The sequence below is a fragment of the Eublepharis macularius genome, chromosome 7, assembly GCF_028583425.1.
Source record: "Eublepharis macularius isolate TG4126 chromosome 7, MPM_Emac_v1.0, whole genome shotgun sequence".
Lineage (NCBI taxonomy): Eukaryota > Metazoa > Chordata > Lepidosauria > Squamata > Eublepharidae > Eublepharis > Eublepharis macularius.
The window spans coordinates 67,749,594-67,773,068 of NC_072796.1; the positions used below are offsets into that span (position 1 = coordinate 67,749,594).

The window sequence follows — 23,475 nt, forward strand, 5'->3', positions numbered from 1 at the left end:
GCCACTGACTGAGCCAGTGCCATTGAGAGCGCCACTGCTGCAAACACCCGCAGATGGCGCGGCCTTCACTTCGCTGCTTCGAAGGAGGCTGAATAAACAGTTCCTGCTTCCTCTGAGCGAGTGAAGCGACTGCAGCCGGGAAGCGGAGCCGCCTACTGAGGCTTTTGGCTCCGCCCCCAGCAAAGCCCCATATGCCCAGGAAGGGAGACTGTTCCTCCCTCTAGGCAGGGCTGCAAAGCCGGCTCCCGGCTTAAACAGCTCTGCTGCTGCCGGGAGAACCAAATTCTATTCTATTCTATTCTATTCTATTCTATTCTATTCTATTCTATTCTATTCTATTCTATTCTATTCTATTCTATTCTAGATTTCTTTTCACAGGACATGGAGGATACTGGGGGAGGAGATGAGACAGAAAGAGCAAGATCCCTATCCTGCTATAGGAACCTCTAAACCCTACCTAACTCAAATCTCTGTTAAAGGCCTCCCCGCTCCTTCTGTCTTCTCCCTTCAAGTATTTCAAAGGCCCTGATTGGTCGTTTCTGGCTTTGTTTCTAGACAACCAGAGTAGAAAGGGGTTTGTTGGTTACTGGAAAAGGAGATGGACTTGGCTCTGTCTGTAACAGACTATGTGTATGATCAGTGAAATACCTGATGTGGGAACACAAAGGCTAGGCATTTATATACACGGAAATAGATGCTGCAGCCTAACCAGGGCCATACAAAAAAGACTTGATTTGACCAGGAATGTAGAGGCAAATACTACGTGCACTTCAAAATAAAGTCAGAACAGCTAGGTCTGATCATTCAGTTCAACTATTGTCCCAGTTTCGTTCCCGATACAAGCAGCTCTTGAAGAGGAAAGAACTCTCCTATTGTAAATTACAATGGAAAGAGTTAGATCTTTCCATCATACAAAAAAATGATACGAGGTTTTGGGAACTGATAGCTTCAGGCACCCCAATTAGTAATTTTAACACTGATACACTTATTTCAGCTGAAAAGTTTTGTCATTTTTTTACTCTTTTTAGTAACACCCAAACCAAATCATTTCCTGAATATCTATTTATGGATTTGTCCCTCTTCCAACTTGAGACGCAATCTCAACTTCAGAATGTAATTAGCTGATTGACACCTTGACCTTAGGTAAAGTTCCAGGGGAAGATTTGGTGCCTCCTGAGGTATTTAAGCTGAATGCTCATTGGTGGTGCCCAATTCTGGCCTGACTTTTTCCAGGAAATTGACTATACCTGTAATTAGAAACAAGGTATCATAATCCCTATTTATAAAAAAGGCAATAGGCTATTATCGCTCTATCAGTCTTCTGGATATTTCTTCTAAATTACATACAACCTTGTACTCAAATGGGAAGACTGGGCAGAATCATCAACCCTTTTTAATCCTGAAGAAGCAGGTTTTCATAAGGGTCATAGCACAATTGATCACTTTATGATATTGAAGACCCTGATTCAGAAATACACTAAACATTATAAAAGATGCCTCTACATTGCTTTTGTTGACCTCACTTCAGCCTATTGAATGATCAAGCTTATGGGACAAATTTGGCAAAAACAAACATCAACAGAAGGCTTTTCAGGATACATTCTATTCAAAGAGTCAGGGCAAGAGTGGGTTCACATGGCTCTCTTACAGATCCTGTCACATTAAGGAAGGTGTAAAACAGAGTTGCCTATTGGCCCCTTTTATGTTTTAATTGTTATTTGTCCAGGCCATGGAATTCCAGAACTCCCCCCTCCCCCTTCATTGGCTGGTTGAAAAAATTCAATCCTGCTGTATGCAGATAATATGGCAATTATTTCTTTGACCATAATTGTTGTTTTTGATAAAAACAGATTTAAGCACTGATGCTTAATGCTCGTGAAATAGAACAATGTCACACTTTTAAATATTTACGTATAGTATTTCATGGGTCTTTATCTTGGCAGACACATCTTAATGCCAATTTATCAACTGTTCACCATATATTGGGAGCTATTTTAAAATTTTTCTATTTAAAGGTCCAGATGAATCTGACAAAGAGCTCTCGAAAGCTTATGCTCTCGAAAGCTTATGCTACAATAAAGTTGGTTAGTTTTAAAAGTGCTACTTGACTCTTTTCTATTTAAAGGGTGGCCAGTTAATAGCCCCAGCCCTTAAAGTACTCCAGGGCAAAGTTACTGTGCAGCTCTTGTATGGAGCTGAAATATGGCGGTGGAATGTGAAAATACTTGATCAGCTTGAAATCATTCAGATCAACTTTTTAAAGAAAATCTTGGGTTTCCCTCGGGTAACTCCTGCTGCACGCTTAAGGTTAGAAGTTGGACTATCCTCTAGAGAGTCCACTTCAAATTACTAAAATATTACAAGAAACTTGATAGTATTTCTGAAGACCATCTGGTAAAATACTGTCTTTGGTACTACAAGGAAGGGAACCATTGGTTCAACGGATACTGGAGGATACTGTTTCCTATTTTGCAGATAGAATGTTTATCCTGGCAGCCGGGAAGGGGGCAGTACTTACCGGGCTTCATCCTTTGCATATGCACTCCTAGCCAGGAAATGAGGATGTCATTTCCAGAAGTGATGTTATCACACTGGCCATGGGAGTGATCCTGCACTTTGCATAGGGCTGATTCTGACTTGTTTGGGGACAAAATTGGCTCTGGGGAAGCCGTAGAATTGTTTGTCTGGGTCACCTGCTTGTAGCAGGCAATTGCCAGCAGCTAGCTACATCCCACCATTGCCAGTGATTGGCAGGAAGAGGGGCAAACTGCCAGGAGGCACCTGGCAAGCCTATTTATGAAGCACCTGCTGTCCTAAATATATCTGATCATTATGGGTTTCATTTTAAAACCTCATAATATTATGGCTGAAGCAAAATTTCGCCCTACGAATTTTCTTTCCCTTTCAGTTTTTGACCTGTGTTACATTAATAACAAACAACATGTTTTGTTAGCCTGTGATAAAAGTGTGAATTTCATATTTTCCTGTATCTAAAGGTGCTCCTATATTACAGTGGGCAACATCCTATTGGGAAAATGGGAAGTCTGAAAATGAGTTTGTGCAGGAATATGTTGAACAGTTAGGCCTCCATTTTACTGGCAAATGAGATCACAAAGTAGGACAAATTGAACAATCTTTTTCACTGTCTATAAAACATTAGTCCTCTTGAGTTTATTGCAAACTCAGAAGCCAGGAGGAAAAAAGTTTAACAGACCAGCCAAAGATCTTAACAGAACAGAAAGTCAGTGTGGTGGTGGTGGTGTTTACAGTGTTAGACTGGGATCTGAGGGACCTGGGTTTGAATCCGCACTGGGCCATTGAAACTTCTGGGTGACCTTCGGGCAGTTACTCTTCCAACCTAAACCGAGAGAAGAACATGGGAGGAAAAGAGGGGGATAATGTTTAATTTTTATTAAATGAGGAGACAAGTTGAGTCTATACTTGAATACACAGCTGAGATCCGAATGCCAATTGAATACAGCTCATCTGGCAACATATTGGAGGTTATGTTGAAGAAGAGGTTTGCTTGTGGTATGTCAGGACCGGCCCAGTGACTTGGAGGGTTGAGAGGAAGAGCCTGAGGAGCCAGGGTCAGGGAACCAGGAGGATCAGGGAGGCCCTGATGCTACAGAGCTGTAGACATTTTTATGCCATGTGTTGCTGTAAATTAAATGAGATTTTATCATATATGTAATTATTTATTGAGCTGAGAATCCAGACAGGGTAAACAAATGTTTACAATATCATACAGTAAGTATTTTCAGGGCTTAATAAAAATGATTGTCACTCACTGTGCTTCACAAAAGATTTCTTTTTAATGAATAAATAATTTGATGAAATCAAAAATAATATTTACAATATAAACAAATGGGAAAAAGCTTTGGATATATTAATCTGATCATCCTGTATATTTTTTTTTCCATTTTCTTAATGGAATTCTATCAAGTCTCTCCCTTCTGAAACAATACAAGTTGGACAGAAAATACAACCCCATAAAGCAAATGTGATCGGGAGAGTGTAGCTATTAGTTCGCTTTAAGCTACAGAGCTTTGTCATATTAGGAGCAAATAGGATACAAATGTAACTAAAAATACATTATCAAAATGCTAGATGGCATTCTCCACAGAACAAAAATATACACTAGGTTCTGACAATACCAACAGAGGATCACCGGCAACAAAAAAGTACAAATTTCTTCATTAGAATAGAATTGTGCTCTTTAATTCATTGGATAGCTAGGCTGGTCTATTGAGTTGATGGATATATATGGTAGTGGTTTCCAACCACTGGAGTGCATTTGTGTGTTACTGTGGGACTGTAGGTGTCTCAAGCAACATATTGTGGAAAAGGGGCAGTGCAAGCAGTTTCAGAAAGACTCTTTCGAGCTCTTAAAAAGAGCCAATAAAAGCAACAGAAGCATAACACTGAGAAGTCCTCATCTCATACACACAGATATCATGAAGTGATTCACTTGATCGTGGTGGTGAAAGGTTTTTGCTCTTCCCCCATCATTATTTGCACCTTCATCCAGAGTTCAAGTACTCCAAAGCAACTTCATAGCAAAATTTATATTGATCCTGAAAAATCAAGGCATGAAAACAACAGAAAGTCAATTGTTGCGAGGACTTAATGAAGGGCATCAGCTTTCTGTTCTATTAATTACAATTATTTAATGAAACCATTTCTCTTCTGTTCAAACTTGAATTCAATCTTGGTCACTGAGAATCAGTTTTGAAATCCAACCTGCACTGATGATAAGACTATTCATACAAGCAAATCAATAAGCAGAACACCTGGTAATTCAGATTACAGAAGATGGAGTGGGGGTGGGGTGGGGTAAAGACAGCCAAGGATAATGCTCTGGATGCCCAGGAGGAAGGCTTGGATAAAAATCTGACATATAACTGTAATTAAATAAACCACACTGCCCAGGTGCTTTATTTAGCTATCTATGTAGCCTTTTAGCAGCTTGCCAAACAATGGCTGCATTTGGATATCACATCAAGGAAACATTTAAAGAAATTATTATTCCTTTATAGTCCACCTTTCTCACTGGGATCCAAAGCAGACTCAGGGCTGGATCTAGGGTTGCTGGCACCCAGGGCAACCCAAGTCTGGCTCCTCGTGTGTGCACGCAGTGCGCATGCACTCCTGGTGCTGCGTGATGATGTCACTTCTGTGATGTCATCACACAGGGACGAGCGTGCCACCCGCGCAGCCCACCGGCTGCCCCAGCGTGCCACAGAGTTGGTAGAGGCAGAGCGGGGGGCTGGGAAGCCACCTGCGCTGCCATTCACCTGCCCCACAGGACAGGGTGCGCGAAGCAAGCTGGCCGCTTCCTGTCCTGCAGGGCAGTTGAATGGTGCGGGCGGCATCCCAGCCCCTGTGCTCCCGGCAGCTGGCAGCTGCGCCCGGTGCCCCCTCTTTGGTGAATGCAGGCATAGGGCTTAAATGGAGGTAGTTTCAAACTTGCAAACCAAGTTTCTAAACTGGGATTAAGTTGTAGTTAAGAATCATGCCTTGAAGGTGGAGAGGCAGGCTAATTCTAGTTAGGCCTGCAATCATGCATCATGGAAAACTAGACCTAGATTGAAACCAGAATTCCTTTGTTGCACTCCGCCTAAGAAAGAATGAGGCAAGAGCAACAAATGTGCTATGTGCACATTTAGGCTTAAGGTTGGGCTGATGCGATGCCTGAATGCTACCCATGATTAGTTCTGTAATTTCTTCTTCATTGGGGCTACTTAACAGGAGGTTACCACACAACCTTTACACCATTATAGATGGAGAAAATAGCCCACAGCATTCTGGTGTTTGGAGGTATTTTATATAATTTTTATATACAAGCTGCTAGTGTTTCAGCAACACGACATTTTAAGAAGCTCCATAAAACATTCTACAAGGAAATAATTACTTTTGGCCCTTTGTTTCTGAACTCTTTTAATCTTTCTGTGAGATAGAACAGCCATAATTAAATGCAATACTCTGAATGTCAAACTGAAATTCACAGTCTTGATAAATATTAGGAGATTAAGCTATTTATAAAATATATAATTTGAAAATCTGGCATTTCATTTTACACAACTATTATTTCTGCAACACAAAGGCTCTTCTCCATGTGGCATGGGCTGCCAGAAGGGAAAATTAATAAGGATGTTCTGCTGAAAGTTTAAACTTTTAACAAAAATTTTAGCATAGACAGACAAAGTCTCTTCAGGAAGAAAGCAGTGTAAAAATGCTTTTACAAATGAAGAGTTCATTATTCCCCTTTGAAAACAACAGGCTTGCTTTTATGAACAGCTCTCATTATGTATCATGAAAATGTCACCCCATCTTATAATAGAAACAAATTTTCTACTTAGTGGTGCAGTTTAAACAGTTCATACCAGAAGGTCCACCATGTTTGGCTTATTATTCCTCAGGGTCTTCACAGCATGGAACACATCAACGGCCCTTTGGTGTCGAAGCATTTCACAAACAATGCTGATTGCGCAAAAGGTCCCACTGCGGCCACCTCCATTTCTACAAAAAAAGCAACAAAATGGCTTGATTACTTTTTAGCTTTATGTTATGTGCACTTGTTGTGCAAGTGGATCTTTTTACTCAAATAAGTTTATTCCATTGTTGATGTGCAAATAGACATTTATGTCTTTGGAGCCTCCGAGAGCCTTTGCTCCATGCTGTTGGCAAAGCAGACTCAGCATCTTCAGGTTTTTTTAAACAAACACTCACTTCATTACACAAAAGGTTGCTAGAATAAAGGGTCTCCCCCCCCCCCCAATAACAATGTCATCTTACTTTCTCTGCATGAGCCACTTTCTGCACGAACTCTTTTGCACTCTTGCCTTGCTCCTGATTTTTTCATACACGAAAGTTCATTTATTTGGCCCGTCTTTGTTTGGTGCGTTGTGCACCTCCACCTCGGTGCTGGATTTTTTTCTGATGTTACTTGTTCACACAGTTCCTACCCATCCCTCATAATTGGAAAAAGAGTTCTGATTGGAAGATCCTCTGAAAATTCTTACCTCATAGCACACATTATTTGTTTTGCACAATTGTTAAACCACTAAAGCAACTGATTGCCAACATCTCGCCTGAGAATCTCTTCTCCTCAATCTCCTTCCACAACTGTAGCATATACAAGTTCTGACTAAAACCATCTTGTTCTGAGAGATTAAAGCAGTATCTTTCTGGCCACTAAAGCTAGAATCTGTATTGAAGTCTTGTGGGATCTCCTCACTGCACACATGCTGAGCCTTGATAATCCAATTTGCATCTTTTGCCCTGGGTGATCCTAAGTGCTGTGATTGTAAGCAGAGTAATCTAATTACTAGAGATGGGCACGAACAGCAATATGAACCAAAAAAAGCCATGAACAGCCCAATCTGCTGTTCTAGAACAAGCTGTTCGTGAGGCCCCATTCTAAACGAACAGGTGGCCGTTGCAAGCCTCGTTCGTTGCTGTTCGTCAAGCCAGATAGTCTGGCACCTGCAATCAATTCCCTCGGCAACTTAGGCAGGGATTGTCTGAACTCTGTCTGAACTCCTGCTGTTGCCCTGGAAACCCCAATCTAAGCCCAATTTAGCTTGATAGGCATGTCTTCTTTTCAAGTGTGGAGCTCCAAATTTGTTACAAGGGAGCAAAGAGCAGGGGGGAGGGGGACTCCCAGCTCTGGCTTAGTTTGCAGACAGTGGAGAGGGAAAGAGTTGCTGTTGGCATTTTGATAGAAAGACTGCATTGGAGCTTGAATTTTCTTTGTGTGTGGTGGGATAGGGATCTACTCCTTCAAGTTCCAGGGCTGCTGCCAGGCTCTGGGCCAAGCTATTATTTATTATTGGTACCTTTCCTGCTGCCTGCTCAGGTAAGGTTTCTGGGAGTGGTGCGGTAGGAATCTACCCCATCAAGTTCCAGGGCTGCTGGCAGGCTCTGGGGCCAAGCTATTATTTATTATTGGTACATTTCCATATTGGTGCCTGCTCAGGTCAGGTTTCTGGGAGTGGTGCAGTAGGGATCTTGACTTGGATGATGGCTGGAGGAGAGCCTGCTGGCCCCCACAAACAGCCAACCGCGAACATGTTCATGAACAGGGCCAAGTTTGTGGTTGTTCGTGAGTCCCTGTTCGTGGATGGCAACGAACAATGAACATCATGTTTGGTTTTTTTTCTGTTTGTGCCCATCTCTACTAATTACATGTAGCCGAGATGACTTGGGTTTCAAGTCATCGAGAAACCTTTAGATTGCATGTGTATAGATAAAATGTAGGTGCTGAATGGAGAGACACTCCTCAGGATGGCCAAAACAAGGTGAATGTAAACATCTGCATGGGAGTCAGACCCAGCTTGTTCTTGAGGAAAAAGTCTCAGGAAACGAGCATCCACTAAACTTGGTCAAACCCTGGGATAATGTTGAGATCACCACTGAAGATTTTTTTTCAGGGGGGGTTTTAAAGAAATTTTCACTGCTGGACTACAAGAAATACAACAAATGTATATCATTCTCCAAATCAAACTGCAATCCATCTGTTGGTCTAGGAACTAGAATCTGGAATGTTGATTTTAAACTTTTAAAAGCATTTTATTAGATTAGGCTGAAAGCCACTAATCCATTTATGCAGAATGATAGGTTCTGGGTTCATCAGAAAAAGCCCTTTCATTTAGAATAAAATGTTCATTGTAATGCATCCCATGAGGGGGGAAATGAGTAGAAACTGTCAAATTCTGCAACTCTTTACTTGTGGAATTAAACACAAAGGGTTGGATCAAAACAAAATCTCCCATGATGGAGAGGATTTCTCTGGAAGGGAAACTTTCCTTCTTCCTCCTCACTGCAGCACAAAATACCCTAAAAATACTGCTCCTTCTCCTCCTGTCATACGGTTGCCAGCCTCCAAGCAGATCCTGGATATCTTCTGGAATTACAACCAATATACAGACTACAGAGATCAGTTCCCCTGAAAGTAATGACTGCTTTGGAGGGTGGACTTTATGGTATTATACCCTGCTGAAGTCACTTCCCTCCCCAAAATTCACTCTTCCCAGGCTCTACTTCCAATCTCCAAGAATTTTGCAACCCAAAGTTGGCAAACCTATTCTGCCAGAAAAAACTTTTGCTGGAGCCAACCCTTGGGGCTACTATCGAGAAAATAAACTCACTTTAATTTTTAAATTAAATGAAATAACTCTTCCATTATGGATTCATAGGCTAGTTGAGGTAAAATGCTCCCTGAGCAGAGTAATCCTTCTCTGCAGCCCCCTATTTTTGGGATGCATATTTCTTTTGCTCTCCCTTGACCCACCTCAACCATGGTTAAAGCTTAGATTGGCACCAACTTTGAATATAGCCAATGCTAAACCAGGAGGAATTTGTGTTGGAGGAGGGAGAAGTTCTATGACCTGTTCCTCATTACTTGTCTATGTTTAATGGACTGATTATGGATACTACATCAGTGTGAAGCATAAGAGAATACAAAGTGACTTGCTGCAAAAATGTGAGGCATAAGTGTTCAGATGCATGATTAAATATAGCATTTAGTAGAGCTTTATCTCTGGTTATTTTTAATCTTCAAGAGAATCTTTTTGATTTTGGAAGCCATTATTTCCACAGCTATTCTAATCAGCATCTTTAGGCTGCACTTCATGGAAAATAATAAACCTTAATAATTACCCAAGTGCAGACTAGTTAGCGTGCAGATCTTTAAATCCAGAGCTCACAAATGGCTGATTTTCAAAGGAAGCTACAATATGGCACATCTGTGACATCCAGGCAGCATGAAAAGAATGTTCCCTGCTGCCAAAACACAGGAAGATATTGTGCCATTCTTTGGGCATTTTAATAAAAATAAAGTCATTTAAAAGGATTATGTTAGGTTTTTTTCTTTCTGTGCCATCTAGATGTGACACGCAAGTGTGTGTGTGCGCGCGTGCATGTATGTATGTGAGATACAGCACAGCCATTTAATATCTTAATAAATGAGAAATAACATCAGTTTGCATTTAAAAAGGACCTCCCAGATGTAGATCTCAAAGCATTAATGAGCTAAACCTCATAAGATAATGTGTTATAACTTTCATTAAGCAAATGGGAAAACTATCTGTTCATGATCATCTGGAAAGTACATCATTTTAGAAAACTTTTGAGAAAAAGCAATTTAAAAAGTTTGTCACGCACACTTCTTGTCATTCAGATGGGTCTCCTCCACCAGACCTTCAGTCTGCAAGTCTAAGAAGGTAGACAAAAAAAGAGTCTAAAAGGCCCACAAGTAGATTAAGCAATGGATGAGGAGAATTAGGTGGGCCTAGGCCATCTGAAATCCTGGCTCAGCTGTAAGCTACTTTCAGGATGACAGTAGATATGACATATGGTTCTCTCATTTATTTCAAATGTATTTTCACAACCACTGCACTGGGGGTGGGGGGAGAACTGGGTAGGACCTGCAGTGCTCAGAGATGGAAGGATTTAACTAACTTCCCCTGTAGAGTATTTTCACTATGTAAATCCTCTTCAGCTGTTACTAGTACCATGTATGAGTATCCATCTGTTTTCCCTGCTAAACAGCAGCTTGAAATAGTGTGTATTTACAGTGAGTATTTACACCGGGAAAGCGTTAGGGAGGATAAGATTCAACCCATCTCATCCTACAGTGCTGTGGTCATGATCTCTGCATTCTCTCCCCCCCACCCCGCATTAAGACATTTAAACATTTAGGAAAACCAGCTCTAGAACCTCAATGTCTCATCTAGTTTGGCTCTGGCTGTAATTAAAGAGGACTGTGGAACTGTCCCAGAGAGAAAAGGACTGTTGTCTCCTGACCCATTTTCACCCTGAGCAAAATATGTCTGGCATACATTTCTGGAACATCCAAAAACATTTATTAAACATCCCAATTATGCCTCAATACAGACATGGAGAAACTAAAAAAAAGTAGAGTTGTTAAGTGGAATTCTCTTAATTTTCATTTTTTCCCTGTCCCTGAAATACAGCAATCTATTGCTATTCCTCTTTTTAGGAATTTGTGTCCATTTTGAATCAGCTCCTCTTTCATGAAGAGGAAGATTCGATTAGATCTCAAAGAAGCCATGTATTCTAACACTATACCACACTGTGTCTTGTAGCTTAGGGAACTTCTTACCCCCTCCCCATGAGTTATGTAAAGGGTGGGATATTTTGCACCTTCCTTCTCATGGCTGCCTTTCCCCCCAACAGCTTATATTGATCTCTTCTTCATATTATCCTCACAACAACCCTGTGAAGTTGATTAAGCTGAGACTGGCCTAAGATCATCCAGGAAGCTTCAGTTTCACAGGAGGGAATCAACCGAGTTTGATATCACACTGTCTCCATTTTTATCCTTACAACAGCCCTGTGAGATAGGTATGGCTAAAATGGCTGAAGTTACAAAAGGAAGTACAGAGCACCATTGTGTAGTATAAAAAGAAACTACACTATCACATGGTAAATAACCTCCAAAACCTCAAAGATAAATTAATGAGAAATCAAAGAGAATTCCTTTTTTGAATGAGAAAAAAAGATTAAGAGCAACCAATTCCTGTATCTAAAAAAAAATTCAGAAAAAGAAATCCCACCCTCTGCAAGAACTCTAAAACAAAAGGAGAGCAATGACCAGCAAATGATAGTGTGTGTAAGGGAGGGAGGAAACAATGCAGTTAAGAAGCTAAGCTGCAACAAACCTAGTTCAGATAAACCCAAACTCTTGTTGATTTTTATTTTTTTTTCATTATCAAATATTGGCTGCTAAGTGAAAACTGTCCCAACTTTGCAGCCATCCTCAGGCAAGCAACCCTTCCCCCATCACAACTCATTTACCTGTTTTCAGGCATTCTTAAGTCTCTGAGAGTGGGGCTGTGGAGGCAGTCCCAAGAAGGGGATTTTGCAACCTAAAGAATGGCTGGGAAGTATGGAGATTCTTCCATCCTATTCTATCATTCTTTAGGCTGCAAATGCACACCTGCTGGACTGCCCCAATAGCCCCACTCTGAGACTCAAGGATGCATAGAACAGCATGGGGCAGTTCCTCACCAAGTCTCTCCCTTCTACCATGAACCCAAGTGACAGGGGGTAGGGTAGGGGTGGAGCTTGGAAATGAAAGACTTCCAGACACCCTTTCTGATCCAAGCTAGAACTTACATCACCGGGCCAACAGTGGATATTAGAGAAAAGCTGGGACCAAAAAGCTAGTCTTGCAGCCTCCCACACTGGTTACCATTTCCTCCCAGTGCACCCTCTCCTTTCCCTTCACTATGCTGTTGCACTACCCTAGCTGCTTTCACCACCTCATTTCTTTCTCCCCTACTGCCCCCTCTTTCTACCATCCTGTTGCCTTCACCACTGTGTCCTCCTCCTTCCCCCAGCCCCCCCCCCTGCTTTTCTCTTCTTTTGGCCATTGCTTTTTAATTGCTAATTGTAATTCAAACCTTGATCTTGCAAGATATTGATCAGTATTTTGTTGTTTGAGTTTCTAGGTCTATGCAAATGCAGACCCTGGGTGTGTTCATGAGTGTTTTAAAAGCCTCCTCTCCTTACTTGTTTGGATTTTTTCTGCAAACCCAGAGATTCCCCTGGTTTTGTAGAAAACACTCCCTTCCCCAATCTATCCATGTTCCCACCATAAGGATTCAGGTTCAGAATTATATTGTACGATTCTTACTCTGAGCAAGGGCTTTTACTTTTGTTGATTTTCCAGATGAATTTAAGAATATTAGCCCTGCTGAACCAATGGCCAACTATGTATCTCCAGGAAGCTCTAAAGCAGTGCATGAAGGCCACAGCCCTGCCCCACTGATTGTCCCCCACATCTGGTATTTGGTGGTAATATTGCCATGAGGTTCCACATAGCTAGTATGGCCAAATAGCCTATCTTTCATGAATTTGTCTTAAAACCATCTAAGATAGTGGCCATCACCTTCACATTTCAGTCACTTACAAACAATGGACAACTGTACGGCCTTCTCCTCCATTGTAGTCTTCCTGCCACTTATCCACTTGACGTATGAGCTTTAAAAAAGAACGTTTGGATACAGGTGTGTCTCTATACATGGGCCATCCCAGGAACTGAAATTGCTGCACCATTCGGTACCCATCCTGGGGCTGTGGAGATCCAACCAACAGGAGGAGAATAAAAGAGAACGTTATTTATACTACATCCAGAGAAGATATGCACTACATATTCTCACAAGCACTTATATTATTAAAGCAGATTGCTGCTTACCAGTTACTAAAATGATTTACAACTAGAAGTTATGACTTTGAATTTCAGAGTTATTAAGATAATTTCCTACATAGGAGGAGATACAAATAAGCTGAGGTGGAATAATAGTACAGCTGTAAAAGCCAAGCTTATGATTATTAACATTACAGCAATCACTGGCTAGCAACGTGAAATTTGCCATATAGTTTCAATTATGGCTGCTCTTTTTTATATGCTTGTCATTTTCAAATTTTGAGAGTGAGCTTTCACTGTGTGATGACTTATTATTAACATGCTAAATAAAGGTTTGTGCATTCTGAATAAACCTTTTCTCTTTAAAAATATCTTTCATTTTATCTGTGTGTGTATGTGTTGTCAAGTCGCCTCTGACCTACGGCAACCCTATAAATGAAAGACCTCCAAAACGTCCTATCATTAACATACTTGTTCAGATCTTGCAAACTGGAGGACATCGCTTCTTCTATTGAGTCAAGCCATCTCATTTTAGGTCTTCCTCTTTTCCTACTGCCTACTTTCCCTTGCATTATTGACTTTCCCAAATAATCTTGTATTTTCATAATGTGACCAAAGTATGATAGCCTCAGTTTTGTCATTTTAGCTTCTAGAGAGAATTCAGGCTTGATTTGATCTAGAACCCACTTATTTATCTTTTTGGGCATCCAAGGTATCTGCAAAACTCTCCAGCACCATATTTCAAATAAATAAATTTTCTTCCAGTCAGCTTTCTTCACTGTCCAACTTTCACATCCATACATCGTAATGGGGAATACTATTGTTTGGATTATCTTGATCTTGGTCCCGAGAGAGACATCTTTATCTTTAAGGATCTTATCTAGCTCCCTCACTGCTGCTCTTCCAAGTCTTAATCTCCTTCTGATTGCTTCGTTGCAGTCTCCCTGTTGGTTGATGATTGAACCATGGAATAGAAAATCTTGGACAATTTCAGTTTCCTCATTGTCAACTTTGAAATTGTGTAACTCCTCAGTAGACATTATTTTTGTCTTCTTGATGTTCAGATGTAATCCTGCTTTGGCGCTTTCTCCTTTAACCTTCATCAGTAGATGGTTCAAGTCTTCAATATTATCTGCTAGTAACATGGTGTCATCTGCTTAACTCAAATTGTTAATGTTCCTTCCACCAATTTTTACTCGTTTCTTCTAGATCTAATGCAGCTTTCCTTATGATATGCTCTGCATAGAGGTTGAATAGGTAGGGACATAAGTTGGCCCCTTTCTACCCGAAAGTGCAGCAGCTAGGGCGAGTGCAACTTTTGCCACCGCAGAAGAAGGAAGGCAGTATCCCTTCTTCCCGGCATACGGGTGCTTGGGGAGGGCAGAGCTAAGGGAATATAAGCCTGCTCTGCCTCTCTCCCTGTTGCAGAGGACGCTGGTTGCTCAGGTTATTAGACGTCTGTGCTTTGTCGGAGCTCCTGTCCGACTCCTGAGTTAGTTTGCAGAGCACTTGGCTCCGTGCTTCTTTGCCACAGCCCCTTGCAGTAGCGGCGCCGTCGAGAAAGAGACTCCTTTGCCTGGCATTGTTGCCTTTGTGCTCTGCCACGGCTTTTCGCACCATTTCTGGCGCTGCAGCAGCGGTGACCCTCATTGGGCGCTCAATTACTCGGGAGTAATTTTAGTGTGTAGGCATTGGGGGCATTTGGGGCTCCTTTGCCCCTTGTTTCGTCGCACCATTTATTCTGCAGCACGGCAGTGGCTTGAGAGCCTTAATAGAGGCCTAAGGTTACAGGGGCTTTTCTTTGTAAACCGAGCTGCTTTATTTTGAGCACTCGGGTGTCAGCGCCCTTTATTTAAACTCTATTTTAGACCCCCTTTCGGCGCCATTGCAGAGGCTTGCCTGTGTGGCCGTGTTTTACTTACCTCAGCCGTGGCGGCAGCGTTTTTAAACGCTACTGGGCCTCTTGTTTTTTGTGTGCTGTTTGTCGGCGTGGCACCAGGCTTTGGGTGCTTTAGGCTGTTGGGGGCTTCAGTGTGTGAAAGGGAATAAAACGTTAAAGGCCTTCTTGCTCATTTATAAAATAAGTAAATAATATAAGGAATTTTATAATATAATATAAGGAATTAATATAAGGAATTATAATATAAGGAATTAAACGTGGTTGCCCCCGCCCTCCCCCCCCTTATTTCTCAGGATGGCAGTTTGGCAGCTATTTTAGATGGCTTGCGGCCATTTTAGTCTCAGAGTGGCAGTTTGGCAGCCTCTTTAGATGGCTGTGTTACCAGGTGACAGTTAGGCAGCCATTTTTTGGTAGTTGATGGCCACCTTCCCTCTTTTACTTTGCCCTTGCTATTGATGTGGCATGTCATTGGCTATTTGCAGTGTGGCCTATATTTAGGAATATAGGAATAACATAATAATAACATAATAGTAATATGGAATAACATAATTAGGAATAACATAATAATAACATAATAGTAATAATATAACCCCCCACACCCCTTACTGCTGTACCTTACTGCTATAGTTGTATTTGCAAAGCAGTGGTACTGTTAATAATAATAATAATAATAATAATAATAATAATAATAGGAAATCCCTCTGCATCCTCATCTGAGGAGGATGAGGTAGATTTGGAAAGACGAGATATTATCAAGGCTTGTTGCCTTAGAGCAGGCAAGAGGCAGCACCACAGCAACAGCCAGTTGGCCAAAGCGGGCTTGGCCCGCTGGGGCTATGTCTATGGCTACTTTTCAATGGGAAGTGCTTAATCGCTTGTCTGTTTTAGAAAGTACATCTACAGAGCAAGCAAGAGATGTGTCTGGTGTACAGGCTGTGAGTGCCAATCTTGGGTGTTCAGGATGGTGCAGAGGAGCAGGGCTCGGCTGCAGAGCCTGCACCTATGGCGGTAGCTGTGGGTCTGCGGGCGGGGGATGATAAGTCAGCATTGCTTACACAGGCTGGCCCTTGGGCTTGGTGGTCTTGGGGTCAGCCATCTGGTGTCTTACCATCAGTTACACCTCACATGCAAGGCAATCTGGCCGCTGCTGTGCCACAGGCACCACTCACACCTCCTGCCATGGAGCAGGTTCAGGGAGCATTGGGACCATGGTCTCCTTGGAATCGGTCTCCACAGCCTCATTCAAGCCATTCCACCCCTTGGGGTCAGTATCTTGCGACTCCTTGGAGTGCTGCTATGCCTTATGTTTCGCCTTATGGGGCAGTCCCATTTAGGGCCCTTCCATTTGGGGACACGGCTATGCCTTTGGGAGATCACTTAACTCCCATGACGAGGGAAAAAATACTTAAAGGGGAATATGTGGATGTTTTTGGCCTCCTATTCAGAGAATTGGAGAAAAAAGAGGAGGACCTTGATGATAGGGAAAAGGAGTGCTTGAAGTGCAGGAAGGTGGATTGCACTTGGGAAAATTGACTACCAAGCATGCTTATTTATGTGGGAGTGATTGCAAGGGCGCAGCCTTGGCAGGCTGCATCCTTAATTCAGTATATTGATATCATCTGTAGAGGGTATTCGGACTTCTTGGTCGCTGCTTGGCTGCAGTATGATGAGGAGTTCTGTATGCGTGCCGCCCTCAATCCCAACTTGCCTTGGGACCAGGTACACCAGCAGCTTTGGCTGCAGGTTATATCCCCCGCCAGGCCAAATATGGGTGACCATTCAGATAGTGGCCATATAGTGCAACACCAGCAAGTGGCTCAGAGTCCCCGCCCTCAGGCGGGGCAGTCGGTTCAACCCCGCCTACTTTGTTGGGAGTACAGCTTCAAGGGATCTTGCTCCAGAAAGGCCTGTGGTTTCAAACATCAGTGCTTATCTGCGGTGGCCTTTTGCGGCCTGTCCACAACAGCCACGAAAATGGGGAAAGAGAGGAGACGGGGGTGGTAGTTCCCATTCATCTGGAAAAGGGTCCCAGCCCCATAAGGGTGAGGGTTCTTAGCCGTCTTTTGGCTGGTTATCCAAAGTGTCAAGATGCTCGCTATTTGTTAGAGGGTTTTACCCTTGGTTTTAGAATACCATTTCAGAGCCCTAGGGCCCCCTTTATGTCGACCAATTTACATTCTGTTGTCGGCATGGAGGGTGTTGTATGTTCTAAGATAGCAAAGGAATGTAGGGAGGGGTGAGTTTTAGGGCCTTTTAGTACCCCACCAGTGCCAAACTTTAGAGTCTCCCCTTTAGGTGTGGTGCCAAAGAAGGTGGTTGGTGAGTTCTGCCTTATTCACCACCTTTCTTATCCCAGGGGAGGGTCAGTGAATGACCGTATTCCTGACTATTTATGTTCAGTGCATTACACATCCTTTGATGAAGCAGTCAAAGTGGTTAGGAGGTGTGGGGTTGGGGCAGAAATGGCCAAATGCGACATCAAGTCTGCATTTCGCCTCTTGCCTGTTCATCCTGGAGATTTTGAACTCCTGGGATTTTCTTTTGAAGGCCAATTTTACATGGATAGGGCCTTTCCTATGGGATGCTCTATTTCATGTGCGGCTTTTAAACATTTTAGCACCTTCCTGGAATGGGCCTTGAGGTCTTGGCTGGAGTGCCGGGACACCGTCCATTATTTAGATGATTTTCTTTTCGTGGGACCACTGGGCACTGCCCAGTGTGCCCACCTTTTAGCTGGCTTCATAGGCCTAGCTGAGGAACTTGGGGTTCCTTTGGCGCATGAGACAACTGAGGGCCCATCAGCGGTACTTATGTTCTTGGGCATAGAATTAGATACCGTGCATTAGACTTCATGTCTGCCGCCCCAGAAGCTAGAGGAGCTGCGGGCTCAAGTGGCTTATTTTTTGGAGAGACACAAGGTTTCTCTGTTAGAGCTCCAGCAACTAGTTGGTCATCTAAACTTTGCATGTAGGGTGGTGGCTGCAGATTAGCCGAGCTATGATGGCCGACCTGGCGGTCTGGCAGGGGTTTTTGAATCAATATAACAGGGTAACTTTCTGGAGGGAGTGTCTCCTGTTGGAGGCAGTGTTGTAGGAGTCCTCTGATGCATCTGGGTCCACAGGATTTGGGGTGTTTTTCTGGGGGCACTGGTGTGCTGAGCAGTGGCCTGAACGCTGGATACATCTTGGGTTCACTACAGACCTGACCTTTTTGTAAGTTTTCCCCATATTAGTGTCGGTTTATTTGTGGGGGGCAGACCTGGCAGACCGTACTGTCCATTTTTGGTGTGATAACCAGGCAGTGGTGTGCGTACTTCGTTCCCTCACATCTAGATCTCCTCGTGTTATGAGGCTGGTCAGGGCATTAACGCTTCAGTGTTTGAGGCTAAACATTTTGGTTCTGGCAAGACACATTCTGGGTGTAAATGACGGCATGGCAGATGCTCTGTCTCACTTGCAGATGGAATGGTTTTGGCAGCTTACCCTGGAGGCCGACTTGCAGCCGGCTCAGATGCCCCAGGAGCTGTGGAGCCTTGGATGGTAGAGGCGCAAAGGGCCATCCTATTGGCTATTGCCCCTAGTACCCAGCGATCTTACAGCCGGGCGGTGCGTCAATTTTCAGGCTTTAGACGGGTGGCCGAACTGCCACAGGTATGGCCCATACCGGTGATGCACCTTATGCAATTTTGTGTCGAGCAGAAAGGTAAGGGGCTAGCAGTCAAGTCTATAAGAAGCCAGCTAGCAGCGCTCGCTTTTGAGAGCAAGGCTAAAGGTTTGGGGGACACCACTGGGGATTTCAGGTTAAGAAAGATGCTTGAGGGTTGGTCGTGTGAACAGGGAACAAGGGCTGATGTTAGGCAACCCATTTCTCCTTCTGTGCTCCGGGGCCTCTGCCTTGTGTGGAGGAAGGTGTGCCACTCAGATTTTGAGGTGGCATTATTTCATGCGGCTGCTCTCATGGCATTTTGGGGGGCTTTGCGTGTAAGTGAATTGGTGGCCCAATCCCTTAGGGATGAGTCAGGTAGTGCCCTTATGGCGCAAGACCACAAATTCATTGGCAATGTAGTTACCCTTAGGATCAGACGGTCTAAAACAGACCAGAGGGGTAAGGGGACGTTAGTTCAGCTAAGTGCCTGCTCTGAGCCAGGATTATGTCCTGTGAGCGCGCTTAAGCGCTATGTTGAGTTGAGAGGGGAAGGTGAGGGTTTACTTTTCTGTCATGGGGACGGCACCCCTCCCACCAGATATCAGTTTTAGGCAGTTACAGGCAAGGCTCTCGCCAAACTAGGTTTGGCAGGTGTTAGATTTGGCACCCATTCCTTTAGGAATGGAGCGGGCTATGCGTAAGGCCAACAGAGCCCTTGAGAAAGCCCTAGCACAGGGCCTGGTGATTTACTTGCCACACCCCTTGATTCAGGCCGAGCGGGCCGAGCTTTACAGGGGTGATGGGGTCCACCTCTCGGGGGTGGGCAACAACATATTCTTGAATGACCTACAGCAAGGGCTCAGGTTGGCCATAAATCATCTGTGGGGTGCAAGGGTATAAGCAGAGGCTTGACCCTTGGCATTGGCAGGTTAGGATGGCAAAATCAGCGGGCCGGTGACCCCCTTGGCACATCCTCATTGGTGAGGAATTGGGGTCTGTCCGGAGCAACTGGTGGGCTGTACGGTAGCCAGTGGTGAGGGCAGACTTCCGCATGGCTCCCCTGTACAAGTAAGGCCCTCCTGCTGTACGGCGAGGTGCTGCAGACTTGGAGGGGGAACCATTAGCTTGGCCGCCGGGTACAGCCATTCAGCAGATGGCTCACCCCTGGGGCAGTGAGGGCTCGCCCAGACAGGGGTCTGAGGTGACCCCAGCGCTTGACCTGTATTGCTAGTTAGCTAGATCCTTTGCCGTAGTGATAAGTTGTGTTGTAATTAATAAAGTGGCCCAATTTTAATCCCAAGCTTTGTGTCTGCCTTTTATTTAGACTGGGGAGGCAATATGCATCCTTGTTTGACACGCTTGCTAATTGTAAACCATTCTGTTTCCCTAGATTCTGGCCCAACTGTAGCCTCTTATCCATAGTACAGGTTGCGCATTAAAACAATCAGACCTTGTGGCACCACATTTCTTTTAACACTAGCCATAACTTTTCATGATCCACACAATCAAAAGCTTTGCTGTAATCTACAAAACACAGGCTGATTTTCTTCAGAAATTCCCTGGTGCGTTCCATTAGCCATCGTAAATTTGCCATGTGATCTCTAGTTCCTCTTCTTTTCCTGAATCCAGCTTGAATATCTGGCATTTCTTGTTCAATATATGGTAAGAGTCTTTGCTGTAGAATTTTGAGCATCACTTTGCTTGATTGGGAAATTAACGTGATAGTCCAATAGTTGCTGCACTCTTTGGCATCCCCTTTTTTGGAATTGGAATGTAAACTGAGCACCTCCAGTCTGTGAGACATTGTTTTATTTTCCATATTTGTTGACAGATTCTTGTTAAGATTTTGATGGACTCCATTTCTATAGCTTGAAATAGCTCTATTGGTATTCCATCTACTCCAGATGCTTTGTTTCTCCCAGTTGTTTTGAGTGCAGCTTTTAGTTCGCTTTCTAAGATTTCTGGTTCTTCATCAAAAGACTCTTCTTCAAAAATATCTGTCATCCTTCCATCTCTTCTATATAGTTCTTCAGTGTATTGTTTCCATCTTTCCTTTATTTTTTCCTGATCAGATACTGTATTTCCATGTTGATCTTTCAGCATTCCAAGCCATGGCTTGAATTTCCCTTTGATTTCCCAGATCTTGTGGAAGAGATCTCTTGTTCTTCTTTTTTTGTTGTTCTCTTCTCTTCTATTTCTTTGCATTGATTATTATAATAGATTGTCTCTGCGTGTAAATCACTGAAAAGCTGCATTTAGAATTCTGTCTGTATTTTTGTCACCCATCTGTCTTTGAGAAAAGGAATGCAAGGAGCTCCCCTTCCCACTCAAGACACAAACAGAACAAACAGGGAAGGTAGCAACACAGTCTAAAAGGTATATTGCTCAATCAAAAATGTAATAAATTGACAACAAAGATAAATATATACAATCTATAAGTCAACAATATATGATGCATATGAAAAAATAGGGACCCAATACAGTTTAACACAAATGGGCAAGTTCATTTAAGTAATATGCACTGTATAATAAAGGCAATTTATATACAGTATAACACAAATAAGTTGGTTTGTTACTTTGTTTAAAGTAATGTATAGTAACATCAATTTCTAGTCACAAAGGATGCGTCACAGTCTGTATAGGTGATGCTTCAGGTATGCCAAAAATAAGGTTCATTAAAGAGCCAACGGGGAAAATGCTTGCATCTTCTGACGTTCCTGTTTCACCATGCAAAAGCTCCCTCAGGGCATTCAACTGGCAAAAATAAATAGAAATAATCATATACTAGCCACACCCACTGGTTTCAGCCCATAATTCTTCTGGTTCATGAGCAATTAAACCTAGTATTGCAAATCTGTTTCTTACATGGACTTTAAATTCTTCAGGAATAGCCTTTAGATTGTATTTTGGCACTATGACTCTTTTAGTATTTCTCTTCAGCTTTATTCTAATTTTTGATATTAGCAGCTCATGATCTGTACCACAGTCAGCTCCTGGTCTTGTTTTAGCAGACAGAATAGAGCTTCTCCATCTTCTGCTTCCAGTTATGTAATCTGTAATTGGAAGCAGTTTCTGTATTGGTTACCTGGTGATTTCCATGTGTACAATCGTCTTTTCAGTTGCTTGAAGCATGTGTTATGATTGAACAGGTTGTTGGCATCACAAAATTCTATGAGTCGCTCTCCTGCTTCATTTCGTGATCCTAGTCCAAATTTTCCCACAATGTTTGATTTTGCTTTGTCTCCTACTTTTGTGTTCCAATCACCTATGATTATCAGCATATCTGGTTTAGGTGTGTAATCAATTTCATCTTGGACACTTGCGTAAAAGTTTTCGATTTCTTCCTCCTCAGCATCTGTAGTTGGGGCATAAACTTGAATGATGGTTATGTTAACAGGCCTTCCCTGAAGTCTAATTGATACTACTGTCAGACTTTGCATTGTAGCTCTCAACTGCTTGTGCTATGTCTCACCTCAGTATTAGGGCAACACTATTTCTTTTGAGTTTGTTATTTCCACAGTAAAACACTTTGTGGTTTTCTGACTGAAAATGTCCTGAGTCAGTCCACATTAGTTCACTCACACCCATGATTGCAATGATTAAATGTTCCATTTCTTGTTTCACTATTTTTAGCTTATCTGGCTGCATACTTCTCATGTTCCATGTTCCTATTATGTGTGTCACACAGCTTTGGACATTCCTATTCACATCCACAACTGGACGTCCTTTTAGCTTTAATCCAGTCCCATCATAAGAATAGTGCTATTCATATTTGTCCTCAGCTTTTCCCCAGCAGCTAATTGAGTGCCATCCAACCTGGGGGTCCTGTCTTCCAGCACTATATCTTTTTTCATTTTGGACTGTTTCATCATAGAGTTTTCAAGGTAAGAGACTAGCAGAAGTGGTTTACCATTGCCGCCTTCTGCTTCACAGTACTAACCAGGGTTAGTTGAAGTGACACTGCCGTTGTCTATGAAAGATCCTCCGCCAGTTTCACCTTCCACTACTGCTGCCTAGTAGCTAACTTTCAAGAATTCTTCCGTTCCCATCACCACTGGAATATTCAATTCTCTTCTGCTGATGTGTCCGTTGATTCCTGAAGGGGGCTTATGCATCTTAATCTAGGTGTCTCAGCTTTGACCATTCAGCCTTGAGTGACTCTTCCAGGAGTTCGGACTCTTGACCAACTCTGTGCTCCTGAGGGTGTTGCTCTCAGCTTCACTGACACTCAAACCTCCACACTGTGTTCAGGTGTGTATCCAAGAGGGGGGGGGGTCATTTTATCTAAGAATTTTAAAATTTATTTTATCTAAGAAAATGGGAACAATTTTTTCCTACTCATTTATAATACAGAGGAGGGAAAAAACCTCTCTGATTCCTGATGCGTCTAGATATTTAAAATACTGATTTGCAAGGATTAAAATGGTACTTCAGATTTCAAAAATATCTAAATGCTTCAAGATGTTTGCAATTCCAATGACTGAAAATGTTTAAAATCTCAAATTCTTACATGAGCCCTTAACTCCTGCACACAAAAAAGAAAAGCATCAGATAAAACTGTAAGGATTGGCAACTTCTTTTTTCCCTAGAAAATAGTACTTTCTGTGAACTTTTCTTTCCTACGGCTGTATTCAGACCATAATGTTTGGGAAAAATATGCATGAAACTTCATGCCCTGATTACTCATGAGCCTTCCCCTTCCCCCTCCCTTTTCAAACCCAAAATTACTGTTAAACTCAAGTTTAACTTGGCT

The 23,475-nt window shown here is 42.7% G+C and overlaps 1 protein-coding gene across 6 annotated transcripts in view; it reads right to left on the reverse strand.

Annotated features, from left to right (window-relative positions):
* Positions 1-3,796: 3,796 nt before the first annotated feature.
* PTPRM (protein tyrosine phosphatase receptor type M) overlaps positions 3,797-23,475 on the reverse strand; it is a 749,315-nt gene continuing 729,636 nt past the window's right edge. For all 6 annotated transcript variants that reach the window (XM_054985128.1, XM_054985127.1, XM_054985126.1 and 3 more), the window contains 3 exons: positions 12,941-13,104; positions 6,387-6,522; positions 3,797-4,577 (listed from right to left, as the gene is read on the reverse strand). In XM_054985128.1, the coding sequence (XP_054841103.1) occupies positions 4,524-4,577; positions 6,387-6,522; positions 12,941-13,104 (354 nt within the window). In that variant the 3' untranslated portion in view covers positions 3,797-4,523. The remainder of the gene's footprint in view (positions 4,578-6,386; positions 6,523-12,940; positions 13,105-23,475) is intronic.